At 45.1% G+C, this 18,007-nt stretch overlaps 1 protein-coding gene across 2 annotated transcripts; it reads right to left on the reverse strand.

The window, feature by feature from the left end:
• Positions 1 to 288: 288 nt before the first annotated feature.
• On the reverse strand, positions 289 to 17,142 carry LOC105280660 (plexin-B). 2 transcript variants are annotated; one of them, XM_020032095.2, is made up of 7 exons: positions 16,158 to 17,142; positions 14,393 to 15,010; positions 13,387 to 14,318; positions 12,821 to 13,224; positions 11,990 to 12,482; positions 7,095 to 10,880; positions 289 to 7,003 (listed from the first exon to the last, which is right to left on the reverse strand). In XM_020032095.2, exons 2-7 carry the CDS (start codon positions 14,799 to 14,801, stop codon positions 6,896 to 6,898), a joined length of 6,132 nt encoding a protein of 2,043 aa, XP_019887654.1. In that variant the 5' UTR covers positions 14,802 to 15,010; positions 16,158 to 17,142; the 3' UTR covers positions 289 to 6,895. The 2 variants fall into 2 exon arrangements, with proteins under 2 accessions (XP_019887654.1, XP_026824451.1); XM_026968650.1 differs by having other exon boundaries at positions 15,373 to 17,142.
• Positions 17,143 to 18,007: the final 865 nt, after the last annotated feature.

Genomic DNA, 18,007 nt, shown 5'->3' on the forward strand with positions numbered 1-18,007 from the left:
TCGAATTACATTCATTCAATATTAATACAATTGGGCCTTCGTGCAGTGTCTCAATTTCTTACTGCCTATAAATACAATTCCATATTATACAATTTATTAATAATTGTACAAACGTGCCATGTAAATTTGTTATCTTTAAGCTTTCTCGTTATTATTATTACAAAAATATTAAGTATGTAGAAAATAATGACATAATACTTACTATCGCTAATAATTATTACACACGTAATTATCATTCGTAATACAAGTCTGCGTTGACCTACTTTTTTAATGTAAATATACAATATATCATTTGTAATATATCTTTTTATTGAGATATTTATAAAAAAAAGCGAGAGAAATTATACAAACTTCACATATCTCGAAATTGCGTATTAATTGTACTGTTGTACACATATGCATGCACGCATACATACATACAGCCACATACATATACATACATATATTTGGCGTGCGTGTGTGTGTGCGCGCGCGCGCGTGCGTGTCTGTCTTGTCTCTCTCTCTCTGTGTGTGTGTGTGTGTGTGTGTGTACGGACGTATGTATGTATGTATGTATACAAAATGATACCAAAGATCAACACACGCCGAATTAATTTATCGGCTAATTTATCGTTTATTGGCGACGCCAAAAAACTTATAGACGTTAGTCGAATACTGCACAGTGAAAAACTATATAACGCACTTCAAGTATACAATATAATACGTTCTGCTGTATACAAGATTATACACATATGAACTCGTGTATAGCTGCGAATGCGGAGGTGGCGTAGAGTCGTGAGCGTACCAAAAAAAAGAAACCTCGAAATCAACGTAACGATTGCGTATATATATGTATATATGTATACGTATATGTATAATAAGACTTACGATTTTCGGATAGCGTATTCTTGGAAAAATCCACGTGTATCCATATTTATAATTGTAACGATATTTAGATCTTAGCGAACTGTGATAATTTTTATACGGTCGTGTAAGTGCGTCGGTCACCTACCCGAGAGAGTTACACGCAATAAATCTTTCTCGACAAAAAAATGAGGAAGAAAATTTTCCAGTTTGCGCGGATTTAAAAAAAAATCGATCATCCTTCCTGCGTGTCCTCTCGAGAGCGTTCGAATGAACGTTGCGAGAAATTATAAAGACAAGAGAGACAAGGCGCTTCCCGAATGCTTCTTGTCCTTTTCATGTTTTTTTTTGTGCTTATTGAGATTCATCAAGATTGATGCATGACACGACACGGTGCATCATCATCGTGATTTGCGATCGTAAAGCTAACGAGAGTTTGTACATACAGCTGAGATTGCGGGTGGGCAAAGTAACGAAGAAAAAGATAACGAATAAGACCGAGGTCGTATTATTTATAATACCAATATATTTTCTGCGATCTTTCAATCAAACGCAATTAGTCATTTTGTCCCTACGTCCCATTGAAAATTTGGCAAGAGTTATTTCGTTCGTTTCTTTTTTTTTCCCTTTTTCTCGAGTGTCACTTAAAGTCTACTCGTGCGTGGAGAATGGGGGGACAGGTCGAGGAGTTGTGGTACTATGTACAATGGGGGGAGATGATGGAATCGCGTGTGAGGCATTGCGATTGCACACACATACACACATTGCTAGATACATATGTAATATAACACACGCCATACATACACACACACACACACACACACACACACGCACGCACGCACGCACGCACGCACGCACGCACGCACGCGTAACGAGTTTATTGCACGCGAATTGTCGTGCACATCCTGATGGACAGAGGAGCATTCGGATGCTTCCCTCGAGATACTAGTTTAGTTTAGCGGCGAAAAGATCGTGCATCGACATTATTAAATCTCTTTCCTTTCGTTTCTTTAAACGCGTTTCCTCGAATGGTATTTCTGAACGCTGAATACCTTCGAGGGTATTAAAATAATTAAATATATTAATTATTAAAATTTAATAATTGATATATTTAATAAGACAAAAACGGTCCGCTCGACGATGGTAAATTATTGCTGGCGACGCTGGCGTTGACTATATTGCTAGCAATAATCGTCGAGCAATAACGAGCAATACCCGGGGATGTCCATGTCCAATCGTATCTTCGCGGGAATACAGCAGCTATCTCGAGAATACGCATGCTATTCCGTTAGGAATATAAGAGAAATGTACCCTTACTGGGGAAAAATGGGATCACCTCTCCTCCTTCCTCCCCCCCCATCCACCCTTCTCGAAGCTTAACAAAGAGTAATCTTAATCTCGACACAATGTTCAGATTTTATACTATATATACTACGAAGCATGACACACTATATAATTGTCCCACGGCCGCTGCGAATCGTGTCTCTCTCTCTCTCTCGCTCCCTTTCTCTCCCGCTCTCTCAGTCCATTACGTTATAATTACATAATACGTTGAATGCGGAATTGACAAGCTTTTCAGATGGATGGAGTCGACTTTCGACTGTACAATTTGCCGAGTAACTCTGCCGTGTGTGTGTGTGTGTGTGCGCGCGTGCGTGTGTTATTTGATATTCACTTAATTAAACGCGTGCTCTCTTCGACCGCCTCTCAGCTATTTGAATAAAATATTCCGCAGACGCATATAGAAGTGGCATCAATATTTCCTAAAGGTATCGACGCCACAGAAATGGCATCAATCATCAATATTGCCAAGACTTATTCGTTTCTCTCGACGGCGGTCGACGCAAATGCAAATTCACCTCGTTTATTTTTCTCTTTCTTTCCTGTAATTAATTAATATTATACTTAATAATTAATTTCCCGAAGGAGGTAAAAATTAGAAGAGAGAGAGGAAACGTTGCAACACAGAGAGAGATGAGTAAATGGCATTTTTAACGTTTTGTTTTTTTTCCACGACAGAGTTGCGAGCACTTGTACTCTCATAAAGTATCATGACGCTATATGAATTCTATTGGATTGCGCTCAAACGTTGCTTGAAATATATTTTACACACCGCACGAGAAGTCTTGTATTGACTTGCTCTCCGATTTAGTTTCCACAAAAGAAAGAACATCCCAACGCTCGTCGGGGGCCAAGTGGCACTCGACACAGCGATGGAGATGTGTGTGTGTGTGTGTGTGTGTGTGTGTGTGTGTGTGTTAACACGTGCACGTAATACGTGCATAATTCTGTGTACGTCAATCTGTACAGCATTGTATATTAATTTGCCTTCAGCAAATTGAATGTGCAACGAGAATAGCGGCTGTTTTTTTCTATGATTATACATACATACATACATATTATCAAATGCGGGAAACACATTATTCTTGTTACACTTGTTCAATGCTAAAATTAAAATTTTAGCATTCACACACACGCGTGAAACTTATATTCAGACGTGTGTATTTTTCAGTGACGAAACTGAATACCAAGGCTCGACCTTGGTCTTAAATGCAAAATATACGGCAGTGAGAGACGATTAACGAAATCGAGGATGCGTGTACGCCATTTCTTCTCCTCGTTAAATTTACGAAAGACCTTCCTCCTTTCCCCCCTTTTGCGTAGGACTCAATTCCGGCGTCGTTGTATTTCCTCCGTGAGCGTCGAAACGGCGTTTAACGGCAGTGCTTTATACATCAATTAAGTAACTTTGTATATTCGCTATCACCGACAAAGGTACCGCATCTGCGATACCGTTTGCGCACGCGAATCTCTTATTTTCTCCTCCTCACACTCAGATCTGTGTACATAATTCTTAAATATAAGTTCGTTTTATTAAATAGAAACGTGTCGCTTTACATAGTCGGTGTAAACGGGAAACCGAAAAATATGAGATATACTTTCAACGAGGGACGAGCCAAGCGTAAACCCGTCGCGTCTCACTTCGTTCATTATAATTTCAATTATACGCAAGTGTACTTTCGCCATACTATTGGGTTGTAACAACAGTCCGTAGCGTTGTTTAATGAAAGAAAAGATGATAAGGTCTGGAAGAAATTATGAAGCTACTACAAAGATGAAAACGTTAGTAGAACAGACGGCGCATATGTAGTTGAATAAATATTTAATATATCTACATAAATAATTTTATCTTGGAATTTCGCTGAAATAACGCTACGAACTTTTGTTACAACCCAATATATTTGCGTGCATTATTTCAGATTATTTCTGGTCAGTATTCATTACAAAAAGTTTCATTGCGAACGTTTCGGTTTCCACATCAGATCTCGCAATAGAATATAATCGTATATACCTTGGATAAGATACATATATATAAATATTATTATTATAAATGATTCTCGAGTGCACGGACAAAAACATGGCACCTCTGCGAACGTTGAATTCACACGTAGAAAATATGAAATGCGTTGCACGATACGAAAATTTTATCCAACGAAATCTATACCGTAATCTCATTCAGAAGGGAAGACTGCATCAAACGGTATTAAAGACGTTCGTTCTCTGCGAGAGCTCAAAAAACGAAAGACTCAAAATGCCTACTTCTCCTTTCTCTCTCTCTCTCTCTCTCGACGAAATTTAAATAAATAATTAATAACATCTAAATCACACATTGACTGCTTTCGAAGAGTCGACAGTAGAGTCACACCGCAGAAGCGCGAACGAATCTCTTACCGCATCGAGACAGGGATGGTACGCGTACTTGAGAGATACACCTGCTTACAGAGCGGACAATTAGAAATACAACATTCATCGTAGTTGAATACAAAGAGAGACAGTATTACACGTAGTGACGGAGTATAAAAATTTACAGTAATACAGATTGACGTACATTCGATTCGCAATCGAGCTATAATTTGTTTCTCTTGTATAATATAAATAAATACGATATACATATAATAGAGAGAGATACATAGATCGCTGACGGTCGCGAGTGCGAATGGGGAGCCCGGGGGCCTGGAATTACAGATGAAATTACACGATTAAGTACAAGGGTATGAGCACGTCCCCAGCCTCCCTGGATCTACATCGGCGACGCGTCAATCAAACTCCGTTGTGCCCTCTTGTGAAGGATGATACGGGATCGATCTATCAGCTAAACGAATCACGAAAAACGACAATTCGTAAAAGCGCATGGAAAAACTTGGCAGTGTGCGCCGAGTACGATAATTGTCACGAACTTTCCACCGGTGTGTATGTGTATATGTGTGTGTGTGGGGGGGGGGGGAATCACAAACGTGATTATGGTAGAAAAAAAATAGAATAAAAAAGTAAATGCAAGTTAAAAAAAATCTATTAGTCTTGAGTCAATGATTGTTAAGAGAGTAAGTAAATTATCATTTAAACAAATACTGCGTGTGTCGCGTGTCATGACGACGAGTCTGTCTGCAATACGTACGACCTATTGCGATAACAACAGCACGTAACCACTTCGGCCAGAATACAAAATACAGCGAATACAAAATACCTTTGCTCCTTAAGCATAATCGAAACGCTCTACGTTGTTCCCCGGTGCTGATAACATAAAAAGATCCGTTTCGTTTTGCATCTGTTACTCTTAAGAATATTATATATATAGCAATAACCATAATAAATGGGCAGCATTAATAATTATACGTACATAGACAATAATAGAAAAATAATAAAATAACTGATAATAATAATAATATAACATGTATATATAATAATACATACAATAAAGTTACTAGATGCTCGACAAAATGGCCTTTCTATAATTACAGCAACAGACTTCTTTCGTAAACTACCGTGTGTAGCGAACATAGCGGGGATCCAGAAGCAAAATAAGAGATAAAAAGTAAGGGAGAAAAGATCTCTTCGTTTTTTGTTTTTTTTTACACATTTACGCGACGATATACGTAGATAGGCCTAGAGTAGACTGAGCTGCTCTTATAACTTTTAACTCTTAAATTTCTGTTAACGATACTTCAATCGCCTTAATTAATTTAATATTATCTGTTACTCTGTCTCTGAATCATAGGGTACGTGTAACCCTCAACTTATAATACATATAGTCCTTCTCTAACTAGCTTACTACAATCCATAGAGGTGTGTTGCGCATGATTCTTTGCTTTATATATATATATATATATATTTGTTTTTTTCATGTATATTTATATATAACATATTAATAATTATATATATATATAATATATATATATATATCATAATGAAGATAGGCATAGCCACTCGTGCTCGGATCACAGACTACTCGCTGCCGTACGTTGCCTCCGTACAGACAGTCTGGTGGACACTATGGCTTTTTCTCACTTACCATTAGACATGTTTTATTTTTACTTTATGTATGTATGTCCGTACTTACGTACACACGTATAGATATCAGATCGGCCATAAAATTTATACTTTAATTTATCCTTTCCTAATAAGTATTTGCACCGATCCGCGTCTCAGATCCTCAGAAGGGAGTTTCGACAGAAGAAGAGAACGCGAACGTCGTAAGGTACACATAAGAATAGCGAGAGGAGCGAAAAATAATTTAAAACAATGTTAAATCTTTCTTACGTACACTAGGATAACAATGCAATCGGCCGTGAAGGATACGGCCTACAACTTAAATCTGAATTCAAATTTAATGAGATTCATGGATAAATACTTGGCTGGCTTGCCAGCGAGATTAAGTGGGACGTTTTTGTGTGCAGCGTCTATAATTGAAGGATCAGAGGCGCGTACATTGCCTACCAATATCCATACATGTTTACAAGCGTATTTCGGTATGGCCAACACGTAAAGACGGTAAAATAATACCACGTGGACTGGTCTAATCCTGTGACCTATCGCCTGACTAGCCCTAGCGAAATCGCGTGTATCTCTTTACGGCATTGTTATTCACACAGTGAGTTGTAATGTGTAATATTTGTACATATGTAACGAGGTGTATCTGATGCATGAAGTGGAGGCACTAGTCAGTGTTTCTGGAGAGTTTGACGGGTCCTGGGATGGAAGTGAGGAGGGTATGTCAGCAGGCACTGGTCTCTTCTCCACCGAGCGTGCACGCTACGTTTTCTAGTCTATGAGCTAGATGTAGCTTGCGACAGCCCGCATCTGTCTCCAAGGCCTCTAGGATCTGGAAAGAATTGCACGAGAGGATGAATGTTGTGGCTGTGAAACACGATGAAACGAGTAGAACCTAAGAGGATTCAGTTAAAATTGCTTACTTGTTCGTAATATTTGCTGACATAGATGTAGAGCTCTTTTAGCGCCGCGATCACGTCGAACTCATTGGCGTGAGACGCGCTGAGTTGCTGCATGGCACTAGACATCTCCTGGTCGGTGATCTGCGGCAGTCTCTGAACGTCGGTGTAGAATCGACCGACTTTCTCGCGATAATGCGGTATGTCCTTGGCGAAGAGCAGCTTGTTAGACGGCGAGTCTTTGCCCAGCCGATGCTCCGTCATCGAGCACGAGTCCATGAAGGTCTGCGCGATCACGGACAAACTCGAATCCACCGTCGTGGACTTGTTGATGTCGAACATGAAGTCGGGATTCTTGATGAAGTTCACCCAGAATCGGAGCGGCAGACTGTTCGACTTCCACGCGTGTGGTACTTCCGGGTCGACGATGCCGTGCTGCTTGGCAGCCTCGTCGAGGAGATCGAATAGCCACTTGACCGCACTCGGCAACGCCTCGTTGGCGGTCAGGATGGTATTTAGGAAATCGTCGACGAACTTTTGTACCGTGCCCTTGGTCGAGAGCAACCGCGTGAGGAATATCTCCGGAATCGCTTTATGCGTTCGTTCGGGATGGTGATGCTTGCTGCTACCGGTGAAGCCCAGACCGGGCGGATAGTGCACGTCCTCGATGGGCCTTACCAGGTGATACAGCCGCTGATTGCCGCCGTGGCCGCTCTCAACGTCGCCGTTTGCTGTTATGATAGGCGGCGAGTGTTGAGAGTCAAAGTACAGACCGCTCACGGGATGATTGTACATCACAGGAGTGATCAGCCCGTGATTGGGCGTGGATGGAAGATGTGTGGACGAACAGTGATTTGGGTGTCGATGTAAGTGATGTGACGGATGGTGTGGATGAATCGACGGCTGCTGCTGCTGCTGCTGCGAGTGGTAATGCGAAGGTTTGCAGTTGTGGCAGGGCGGCTTACACGCCACTGAGAAACCGTCGTTCTGCCGGGGTATCAGTGACATCACCGCCGACTCCTTGACGCCGTAGTGCGCCAGCGTGTTTATTTTCTTCCACTCGCCGCAGCACTTGGTCGTGAGGTCCTCGTCCTGGAGCGTCAAGTGACCGCCACGACCGTGCCGCCACTCGAGATCGACATCGTGCACGGATGGCCTCAGCGAAAACGGGGTATTTTTGTAGAGCGCGTCGAGTATCTTCGATTTCACCTGGCTTATGGTGTCGCAGTCTAGCACCTTGCACTGTATCTTTTCGTCGAGGTCGTCTTGTACCACGTGTAGCGTGACCATCGTGTGCTCGATCTGCTCGCGCAGCAGTCTCTCCTCTGACAGAGAATATCTAGCGTCGTGCGTTATCACGTCCACCGGTCCTTTCTCGATCTGATGCTTGATCGCTTTGAACAGCAGAAACAGAGACGAACCGGCGTAATCCTTCAGGTAATTGTACATGCAAAGCGCCATCCAATTCGTCAGCATCTTCTCCACCACGGACTCGGTTCGTCTCAGCATGAGCTGCGGATGCTTCGAGTTTACCGCCTTGTCGATTAGTCTCAGCAACAAGTTCATCAGTATATCCGTGGCGTACTCCATTTTGTCCATCAGAACTACCATGAGCAATGAGGCAACGTTCACTTTGTCCCTGATATTGAAATCCTTTTGAGCTTCCAAGGTCTCTATAAACGTTAGCACGAAGTACTTGTTGTTCACGAGTTGCTCAAACTGGATCATCGCCGCGTCGTAGTTGGTCCGCGAAACGTTGCTGCGCGAGCGCGGATCGTTCAATATCGGATGATCGATCACCCCGGGGAAGAACACCTTCATGATGTAATTCTTGTGGTCGAGGGTGGGTATGCCCGACGACTCGAGGTCTGCGGTGAGATCCGTCATGTCCGTCTGCAGTTCCGCGAACGCCTGCTTGCACTCCATTCGTACGTTGCTCTCGAGTGTGTCCATCTGTATCTGTATGCGCTTGTACTCCCGTTCCGCTTGCGTGCTCTTTCGACGATAGATGACCAGCACAAGTACAAAGAGGAAGATGAGCCCAAAGGTACCGGCGGCGATGCCAGCGATCGCTTCCGGCGGTATGGGATACGACTTGATGACCTCGTAGCGCAGGTAGCCGATGGGAAAGCGGAGATTGCGGCCAACTCGCACTACCACCAATGGCAATCCGCTCTCGGTCTTGATGCCGAGCTCGTCCGTATCAGCAGGCTGCTGATCCGGCGGTGTACAGACCAGCTGCGTGTGCGCGAGCGAGGTGACGTTGCAGGGCATGGCGCCGACCGTGACGTTCACGTCGGACTCGTCACTCGCGTAGTTGAGATTCTCGCCTTCGATCACCAGCGTGTCGCCCTTGTACAGCTTGACGTACCGCGGGAACGGAAAGAATTTCGGATCCTCGACGTAGAGCAGTCTGTTGCGTAAGCTCTGGAAATGCTTCTCCAGGTCCCTCACACTCTCCACGTTGTCCATGATGAAGGCGATCTTCAGAGACAACTGGGACTCTTTCAGTCTCAATGACTGCGGCGATGAGGTACCTTGAGCGTTGGCAGCCGTCGAGCGTTTGTTGCGTCGGAACGACGTGAACCTTCGGACGACGCTCGGGCTTGGACATTCCATTTGCGTGGGATTCAGGACGGTGCAAACGGTTCGGTTTACCGGCAGGGGTTCGTTGTCGAAGTAAACTTCCATCTCAGGCTTCTGGATGGTATCCAAGTTCGTGCCGTGCACGGTAATCATGCGGCCGCCCGACGCGAAGCTCCTCAAGGGTTTGATCTCCATGATGGTCGGGTCGTGAGTGTAATTGTACGGATTGTTCACGAGGGTGCGATTCGCACCGTCGATGCTCAAGGTTAATCTGTGAATCCGCCTGACGCGGCCGGACTTGCTAGTCACGCAGGTCAGCCTCGTGCTGCTCGCTTGGGTCGCGTTCACGTGGCACGGCAGCTCGTCCAGGTATGCCGATATCGTGCTACCGATGTTTAGATACTTACCGGTAATGGCCAGCTGCGTGCCGCCGCTTTGCGGCCCGACCGATGGATACACACCTACCAGTCGTATGTCCTTGTAGTTGAACAGCACCGCGCTCTCCGTGTAACCAGCGTCGTTCCCGACGACAACGGAGGCCGCGTCCGTCGCCTCGTGGCGACCGGTGCGACAAACGATGCGCACCGAAACTTCGTAATCCACCAGCGTGCACGGAGTGTCGCCGATGTGTATCTTACCCTCCACGTCACTCTCTTTCAATCCGAGATTGCTGCCCTCGATCGTCACTAACGTACCGCCCTCGATTGGTCCGCTCAGCGGCTTGATCATGTCTATGCGAGGCTTCGGGCACTCGGTGAACGGCGACTGCAGACACGAATGCCGATACACACAGCTATTCCCGCACCAGGTGCACTCAAACCGAGTGTCTCGTGTCACGCACAGGGAACAGTCCGCGTGCTCGCGATGCGAGCCGAGGACCTCGCACTTGTACAGAATTATCGTGGTCTTGTCCACGTGGTGATTCGTGTTCCAAACGACCGTCACCTCGGCCTCGTACTCGCCGGTGACGGCCTCGTACGAGTACACGGTCTTGTCGCACACGATGAAACGACTGCTGTCCACGCGCGCCTGGACCTTCAGATTGGCGCCCTCGATGCTGACGATGCACTGAAATCCGCTGTGGCCTACCTGTGGGTGTGGCAGATTCTCCACCTCGAGCACTATTTCTTTCGGCACGCTGTTCGGTAGCATCAACGGTTCTTTGCGTTCTACGAACCGTGGACAGTACTGCGCGCCGTGCGCCGCCAGATTCACCTGATTTTGCTGGAACAACATGACAACAGATATTTGGTCTATGTCTCATTAAGCATGTAATCGCTTACATCATAAGATATAGATTAAGGGATTACGTTTGTGAGCCCACAAAAATCGATTTTTCAATTATATTTTTTTCAATAGAAATTCTTTATTATTCAATCATATTGGGCAAATATATTTGATGAAAAGACGCACAAATATTTTTTCGATAGTACTATCATTGAAGAGTATTCCCTGAAAATTTCATTGAAAAATTCACAAAACTAATGAAATTATAGCCCGGAGATATTGAACGCTCGAGCGCAATTTCTAATCTAAGAGGCTGGCGCGCAAGGATACGCTGCTAAGAAGAGCAAAGAACAAACAAAAGATTATAAGGAAAAGCTTCTACGTCAAAGAAAGGAGAATTATACGGCCCAGGTATCATCGATACTGCGTAAAGCAAAAAAAATTTTTTATTCAGCATACGCCTGTTAGTGTCACGTAAAACTTTAAACACGTTTTTCTGGAAATAGTGTTTGCATGAAATGTTTTTACAGCTATTCTCAATAGAATAATCTAGAATTTGGCATAGTGTTTTTTCGATTTATGGCTTAGTTTTTTCTGTAACTAATATAAATAATATTCTATAAATAAAAAATAAATAATAAATAAAAAAAGACGGATGTTTAGGTCAAAAATGGTTTTTTGCTATAAATCGCTGCCTTTTTTCAAAAATCAATATTTTCAAAAACTTGTTTTATTTGTCTAGTTTTATGGAAAAATTTTGTTTTTTATTTCGGATAAGAGAGAACGAAAAAATGAAATTTTTTATTTCTGGTATCGCAAACGCCATTTTCACAAATACCGCTCAGAAAAATGGCTGGCCACAATTTTTTATATTTCTTATTGAAATTTTTAGGAGAAAATCTTTTTTCTTCGAAAATTCTTAGACAATTTTTAATTATTCTCTAAAAACTATTTTATAGGACACGTCTTTTCGTTTTTTAATAAAACATAATTTACTTACAAAAACAATTCGTTAATTTCGAGCTAGTTTTTGGATTTACAAACGTACGTAACCCTTTAAGAAAATATAATAAAATATAAGACCGGTGATAATGAACAACACTTACGTTCTCCCCCGATATAATGCCCTGACAGCTCGTGTTGTGGGTGCATTTGTTATCGTAAACGCACCAGCTACAGGCCCATTGCGACTTCACGCATTCGGTGCACACGGTGTGTCTTGAGCAATCGAAAAACGCGAAATTACGCGACACAAAATCCTTGTTCGTTTCGCTCGATCGCACGGACAATGGGACGAGCGCGTGATCGACGCCCTCGGGAATGCTGGGCCTTTCCATGACGGGTGGCGTCGGGCATGACAGTCCGAAACCGGTCATCAGCGCGTCTATCGGCTCGGCGTTACCAAAAACACACTTGTAATTAGCGCCGGCTGGTAGTTCAGGCAGGGTTCTGATCGTTAATTGGACCGTGGTCATCTGATTAATGGGCATGCGATCGGGTAGCACTTGCTCGAAATCGATGCACTGTTGACCCGTGCCCAGAGACAACCATCGTGGACTGCTGTGACTTGCTTTCTGACAATCTCCTCTCACTGTGCATCTACGCAAAACATTATTTCAGCGTTATGCAGCATTTAGCAGCACATGTAAGTTAGACCGAGGCAATTTTATGCTTTCAATCAATAAAATAATGTATTGATGCGAATAAAAGAATTAGAAATAACAAATGTCACCAAATGGTAAAATTATTTCAAATATCAATGTAGCGAAATTCATCACAAAGAAAGGAAATTATTTGACTGAATAAATAATTGTTTTGTATACAAATAAACAAAGTTATAAATCAATAAATAAATAAATATGGAAGATTATCACAACTCTCTTTTTCACTCATAGGAAAAAAGAGAAATATATTTCAGGTTTCATATAAATGTTTACCTCTTTTCGAGAGAGCACCAGCCGCAATAAGGATCCTTCGCGTCAAGGCAACTGCTACAATTGGTGTAACCGCTACAATGCTCCACTTTGACCTTCGATATCTTCGAAGTAGATAATACGTAGATATATTCACCGTCCGGTGAAATCAGCGTGTCAGGCAACAGTTTTTGCCCTTTGTCAATGGTAACGCTTTCATAAACGAACGTCTCCGTTCCAGATAATAAAACCTTCTTGAGGGCGCCATCGTTCGTGCCGAAGAACGCTACGGTATGACTTTCAGTATTGGCAACAGTTATCGAAGTAATGAACGTGTCGGGGAAATGCAAGATAGCTTGGCTCGTGATGGGCGATACGCCCGAGATCTTCAATCCAACCTCGCAGAAGTTCAAAATGTTTCCGGTGGTCTGCGCAAGAAAATAAGGGAATCAATATCAAGAATATAATAAAATACATACTTTAATTCCTCGTGCTTTAAGGGGTCTCCTTACTTTGACGGAAAAAGAAATCGATTTTTTAAGCCAAAGTAGCGAGAGACCCTTTAACTCGATCGATCATTGCCTACTTACACCAGCAGTGGGACACTTTCCATCCTGTATAGGGCCGCTGATGTAACCCATGTTTCGATACTTGATGCTGCCGTTGAAACACATGTGTATGTTTTCGTTGAACTTGGTCTCGATGTCCTGCAGACTGTAGACGCAAACCGCCGAACGCGACAGAGGCTCGTTCGTGATACCCTTGCCGGGCGAGAACACGGAGACGAATATAGGATCACCGACGGAGATGCCGAGCTGCATAGCGAGATCGCTGCCCGCCGCCGCGACTTTCGCGTCCTGCACCAGGTTGTAGTGGTGCTGCTTGCCGTCGCCCAGGTCGACCGTGCACTGCAACGTCACCTCCGTGTAGCTGTCGTAATTCGGGTCGCTTATGCAGCTGCGCGCCAGCCGGGAGATGTATCCCAGCTCTTCTTGCTCGGGCAGGTACGACTCCTTTTGTACTAGGACGAAGTACGCGTAGTCGCTTGCGTTGAACCCGTAAACGTACTTCACGAGGAAGTGGTCCCGGTACTTCACGTCGATGTACACGCTCGACTGTTTGCTGAACGAGAACTCGGCGAACTCGAGGTTGTTGAGGTTCCTGCTGCAGATGGCAGGCACGTCGTGACGATAATCCCCCTTATTGGTGAACGTCGTGCCCACGTAGAGCACCACGTTCATTATCGTCGACCACGGATTGTACTTCTCGGGTCCGATGAAAGCGTACGTCGAGGAGCTCTCGTCGTTGGCGGCCACGCTGCCGGGGATGAATTCTGGCTTGATAGATATGTTAGACATTTTGTACTTTTCGCAAGCACCTTGGAACAGGGAGCCGCAGGCGATTATACTGTGCGACGAGAGATCGGCGATCAGCAACTTGTTCACGTTATCCATCAGAGAGGTGGTTATCTCCCTCGACATGCAGCCCGTTGCATGGCACTGAGGATTATCCAGTCTTGGTCCTAAAGTAGAAGGAAACAATTTTACTCCCACTTTCACATCGCTGTATCCGAAAAATGAGAGAAAAAACACTGACCTGTCGAGACATATTCCTCCAGTCTGAGATTCAAGTCAAGCTGAAAGAGCCTGTTGATCGCACCCGCGTAGAGACCCCCCGTGGATGGATCTATGGTGAGATGATTGAACCTCAGAGCCCCCTCTCTGGTCGCATTGGTGTCCAGGGGAAAATGTCCGTATCGCTGTCCATTCTCGGCGGGGAACTGCGCCACTACGTGCGGTGATCTGTTGTCCTGTTGTTGTATCGGTAGAACGGTGCTAGCGGGGGTGTCTATCGCTGCGGTCGCCAGTATCGTCAGGAACCATACGGCAACGGACATGGATGTGAATGATGGTCGATGGGAGAGCGGTGGTGGTAGCAGCAACAGTTGTGGCGGCGTCACTGCGAGCGATTTGGGAGATGACTGGCCAAGTCCCAGGAATCTCATGGTGTGTGCGCGACAGCTGACGAAGCACGTGCGCACACGCGTGCAGCGTGCGCGTCAGTGCGTATGCAGGTCTAGGAGAGGAAATACAAAAGGTGCGATGATGATGACGGGGTATGTGCTGGTTCCGCTGGTAGCGAGGCGGCGCTGACGCAGTACTACCAGCTACGCTCTGGTCCAGGCACCGACACGTCGATCATTGTGTGGTACTCCTGAAACATCACGGATAAATCAGAGACTTTCAATCACGCATACGATGTAATGTAACTAACTAATTGTTCTGGCATCGATTCATAATTGTCACTTTTAGTTACTACTTCAACATTCATTGTGTTGGTTCATTCAAGCGCGATATTATTGATAGAAGTCCAAAGCATTCTTTCATTGATCTAGGATTACTAAAAAAAAATTGTAGTTTTATTATGAATTTCCACATGTTTATCTATCCATTTTATCATCGTCCAGCGCGCCCATTACGTCGAATTAATTATTACGCGAGAGGGATTTCCAAATTTCGAGCTCCCTTAGTTGAACTGTTGAATACAATAACACCACTAAATAGAATCGTACTAACGCAGATTTCCGGAGTAACCTTAAAAGAGCACACGGAGTCAACAACCCTAGCAAGACCGATCCGTACGTCGCACACGTCGATAAAGAAAGAAGAAATCGCCTATGCCGGACGATCGTGCGAGATACTCGAGTCTGAATAAAACGCCAATCGTCCGCACTCGGTACGAACACGCCGTGGCATCGAGCTTCCGTTCGAGACGTCTCTCTCTCTTTCTCTCTCTCTCTCTCTATCTCCCTCTCTTTCACATCTCGGTGGCCGTCGAAGAACGTAAAACGGAGATCTCGCCGAGAACTCTTTCCGAATAACAAGGGAGGCTCACGGCGATGGCTGCACGCATTTCGAACAACAGCACGGGACACACGCGCGCACACACACCGCCCCTCATTAACGTGGCGAACGCGCGTCAACCAAGCTGCACTTGACAGCTAAGGCCACTGTCTTCGCACAAAGGCAAGGATACCCTCCACCATTTCCCTCTCCCACCCCCTCTCCCCGTTCATCGGCGCGACGATACACCGCCTACCACCAAAACACCACGAGAGCCACGATGACGAATTAACAGTCGTGTCGTCGTGCGTGCGTGCCGTCGCGAGGGTCGCGAGGATCGCGGAAAGGATCTCGCTCGGCCGAGAAAAAAACGACTGGCTGCACGCAGTACGGCGGAGCGGAGAAGCCACTCGGTTGCCACCCCGAGTGCAAGCTAGCTGCACTCGAGCGAGCGACATCGGGTGAGACGCCGCCACCGTACTCGTCTCGACTCTCTCGCTACGTGGGATTCTTTTTACCTTGCTCGCAGCACTCGTGCTTCGCATCGGATGCGGAAACGCTTGCTCACGGAACGACTGGCGACGCTACATCGGCACATCGCGGCGGATACGCGGCATAATCGCGCTCTCCCCGGACGCTCTCGGACGTTCGTTGTCGTTCGCTCGAACGGGAGGAGGGGGGGCGATCGGGAGGCCCGGGTGCAATCGCGTACAAGAGACTGCTGCACTCACTGCTCGCGGCGAGCGCGAGCCGTGTCACCGTCTCGTCGCCACCACCGCCGCCGCCACGCACAGCACCGCCCGAGAAGGATGATCGTCGGATGACGATTACGATGATGGTGGTCCACGATGGTCAGCACACCACGTCTCGATATCATATACGATCTCGCGAGCGCCGCCGCGAGCGCCGATCCACCGTGCGTCCACCGATCCGCCTCACGCGAGCACAAACACGCCACTGCAAACGGCCGAGTCGGAATCGGCCGCCATTAAAATTCGACCGAGACACGGGGCTCTCCGCACGAGTTTAGAGTGAATCGACGGGAGGGGAGGACAGGCAGGAGGAGGAGGGGGCAGCAGTAGCTACGGCATGCGTCGCTCTCTCTCTCTGCTCTTGTTCTTCTTCCTCCTCTCGTTGCCTCTTCCTCGGTTTTACCGCGAGTCTCTCCGACGAACCCCGACTTTGCTCTTACTCGCGAGCGAGGCTCTTGAGTTCTCTCACTCTTTTTCTCGTGCACGCGCACTCGCTCATTCATCTTCCTTTCGCTCCCACTCGCATACGCATCGACGCGTACGTACATACGTACGTACGGAATATTTCGAAAGTTGTATTCTCCTACCCTGAAAGTGATCATGCCCCTATAACATTTTGTGCAATTGCAAATGTGGCAACAAATTATGTTTGCTGGAAGGTCGCAAATGGAAAACATACTTTGTTATTGCAATTCTGTTAGCACACTTCCGTCAGTATGCAACATTTTCACCGTTCTATTGTCAGATCTGCTCTAATGTTGTCGTCAATTTGACTGTGGAATATGTTCGTCAGATTTGGTTCACATTGGAGACCAACTGAGGACACAGTAGGCTCTGGCTTTGGCATTATAGTTCCGCTGACATTTGTTTCTCATTTGGCAACATCCCACAACCAAAATGCTTGCTGGGTGTAATTGCAACAAGTAGGGCTTTTTCGTGTCTCTCTTTTTGAGAAAAAAGTTTAAGTATATCTTGAAAATTAAATTTTGAATATTGGGTTTTCCGAGGAGGAAAGGGGGTGGAGAAAGGTTATAAAAATTTTCTCGGACCTCAGTAACTGTCAAACAAAAGCTCTCTCGTTCTTCGTACAAACGCGAAGATTCGAGATCAAGCTGTACTATAATAAAAAAAATTATACTTATTTATAATTAGTAATACAGAAATTATTTGTATAATTCTAATGCACGATACGTAAACCCTCGTTTCCCATTTTCTCCCAGTTTTTAACGTCTGTACTTCAACGGGAGGTGCAACTTTTGAGACCGTGTCAGACTATATTCATCGGATTTATCTTATTGAAATATGCATGCACTGCACTTGCTCGCACGAAGCTCTCTCTCGCGGCGAAACGCTCGCATCTCACGTGTTTTCTCCCACTTTACGCTTTATTGGAAAAATATATCGAATATATTCCGCTTTGTTTCTCCCGGATCGACATTGTTTCTATTCGAGTACTTCATCGAGCTACAAAAATTACACACGATTTGCACGTAATTTCAAAACTGAGCAGTTGTGCAAATTAATTCGGTGCTCTTTTTTTTCTTGAAGAAATTGGATCTTTATTTACTTCTTTCTTTTCAGGAGAAATCAGCTGTCTGATAGACGGAGAAAAGAAT

Source organism: Ooceraea biroi, chromosome 3 (assembly GCF_003672135.1).
Source record: "Ooceraea biroi isolate clonal line C1 chromosome 3, Obir_v5.4, whole genome shotgun sequence".
Lineage (NCBI taxonomy): Eukaryota > Metazoa > Arthropoda > Insecta > Hymenoptera > Formicidae > Ooceraea > Ooceraea biroi.

Bases quoted from the DNA above. Each gene is read 5' to 3' on its own strand.
- LOC105280660 (XM_020032095.2), bottom strand. From the start codon at position 14,801: ATGAGATTCCTGGGACTTGGCCAGTCATCTCCCAAATCGCTCGCAGTG. The intron at 12,483-12,820 runs GTAAACATTTAT...TGTTTTGCGTAG, and splicing joins TGGTGCTCTCTCGAAAAGAG to ATGCACAGTGAGAGGAGATT. The intron at 7,004-7,094 runs GTAAGCAATTTT...AATTCTTTCCAG, and splicing joins TCAGCAAATATTACGAACAA to ATCCTAGAGGCCTTGGAGAC.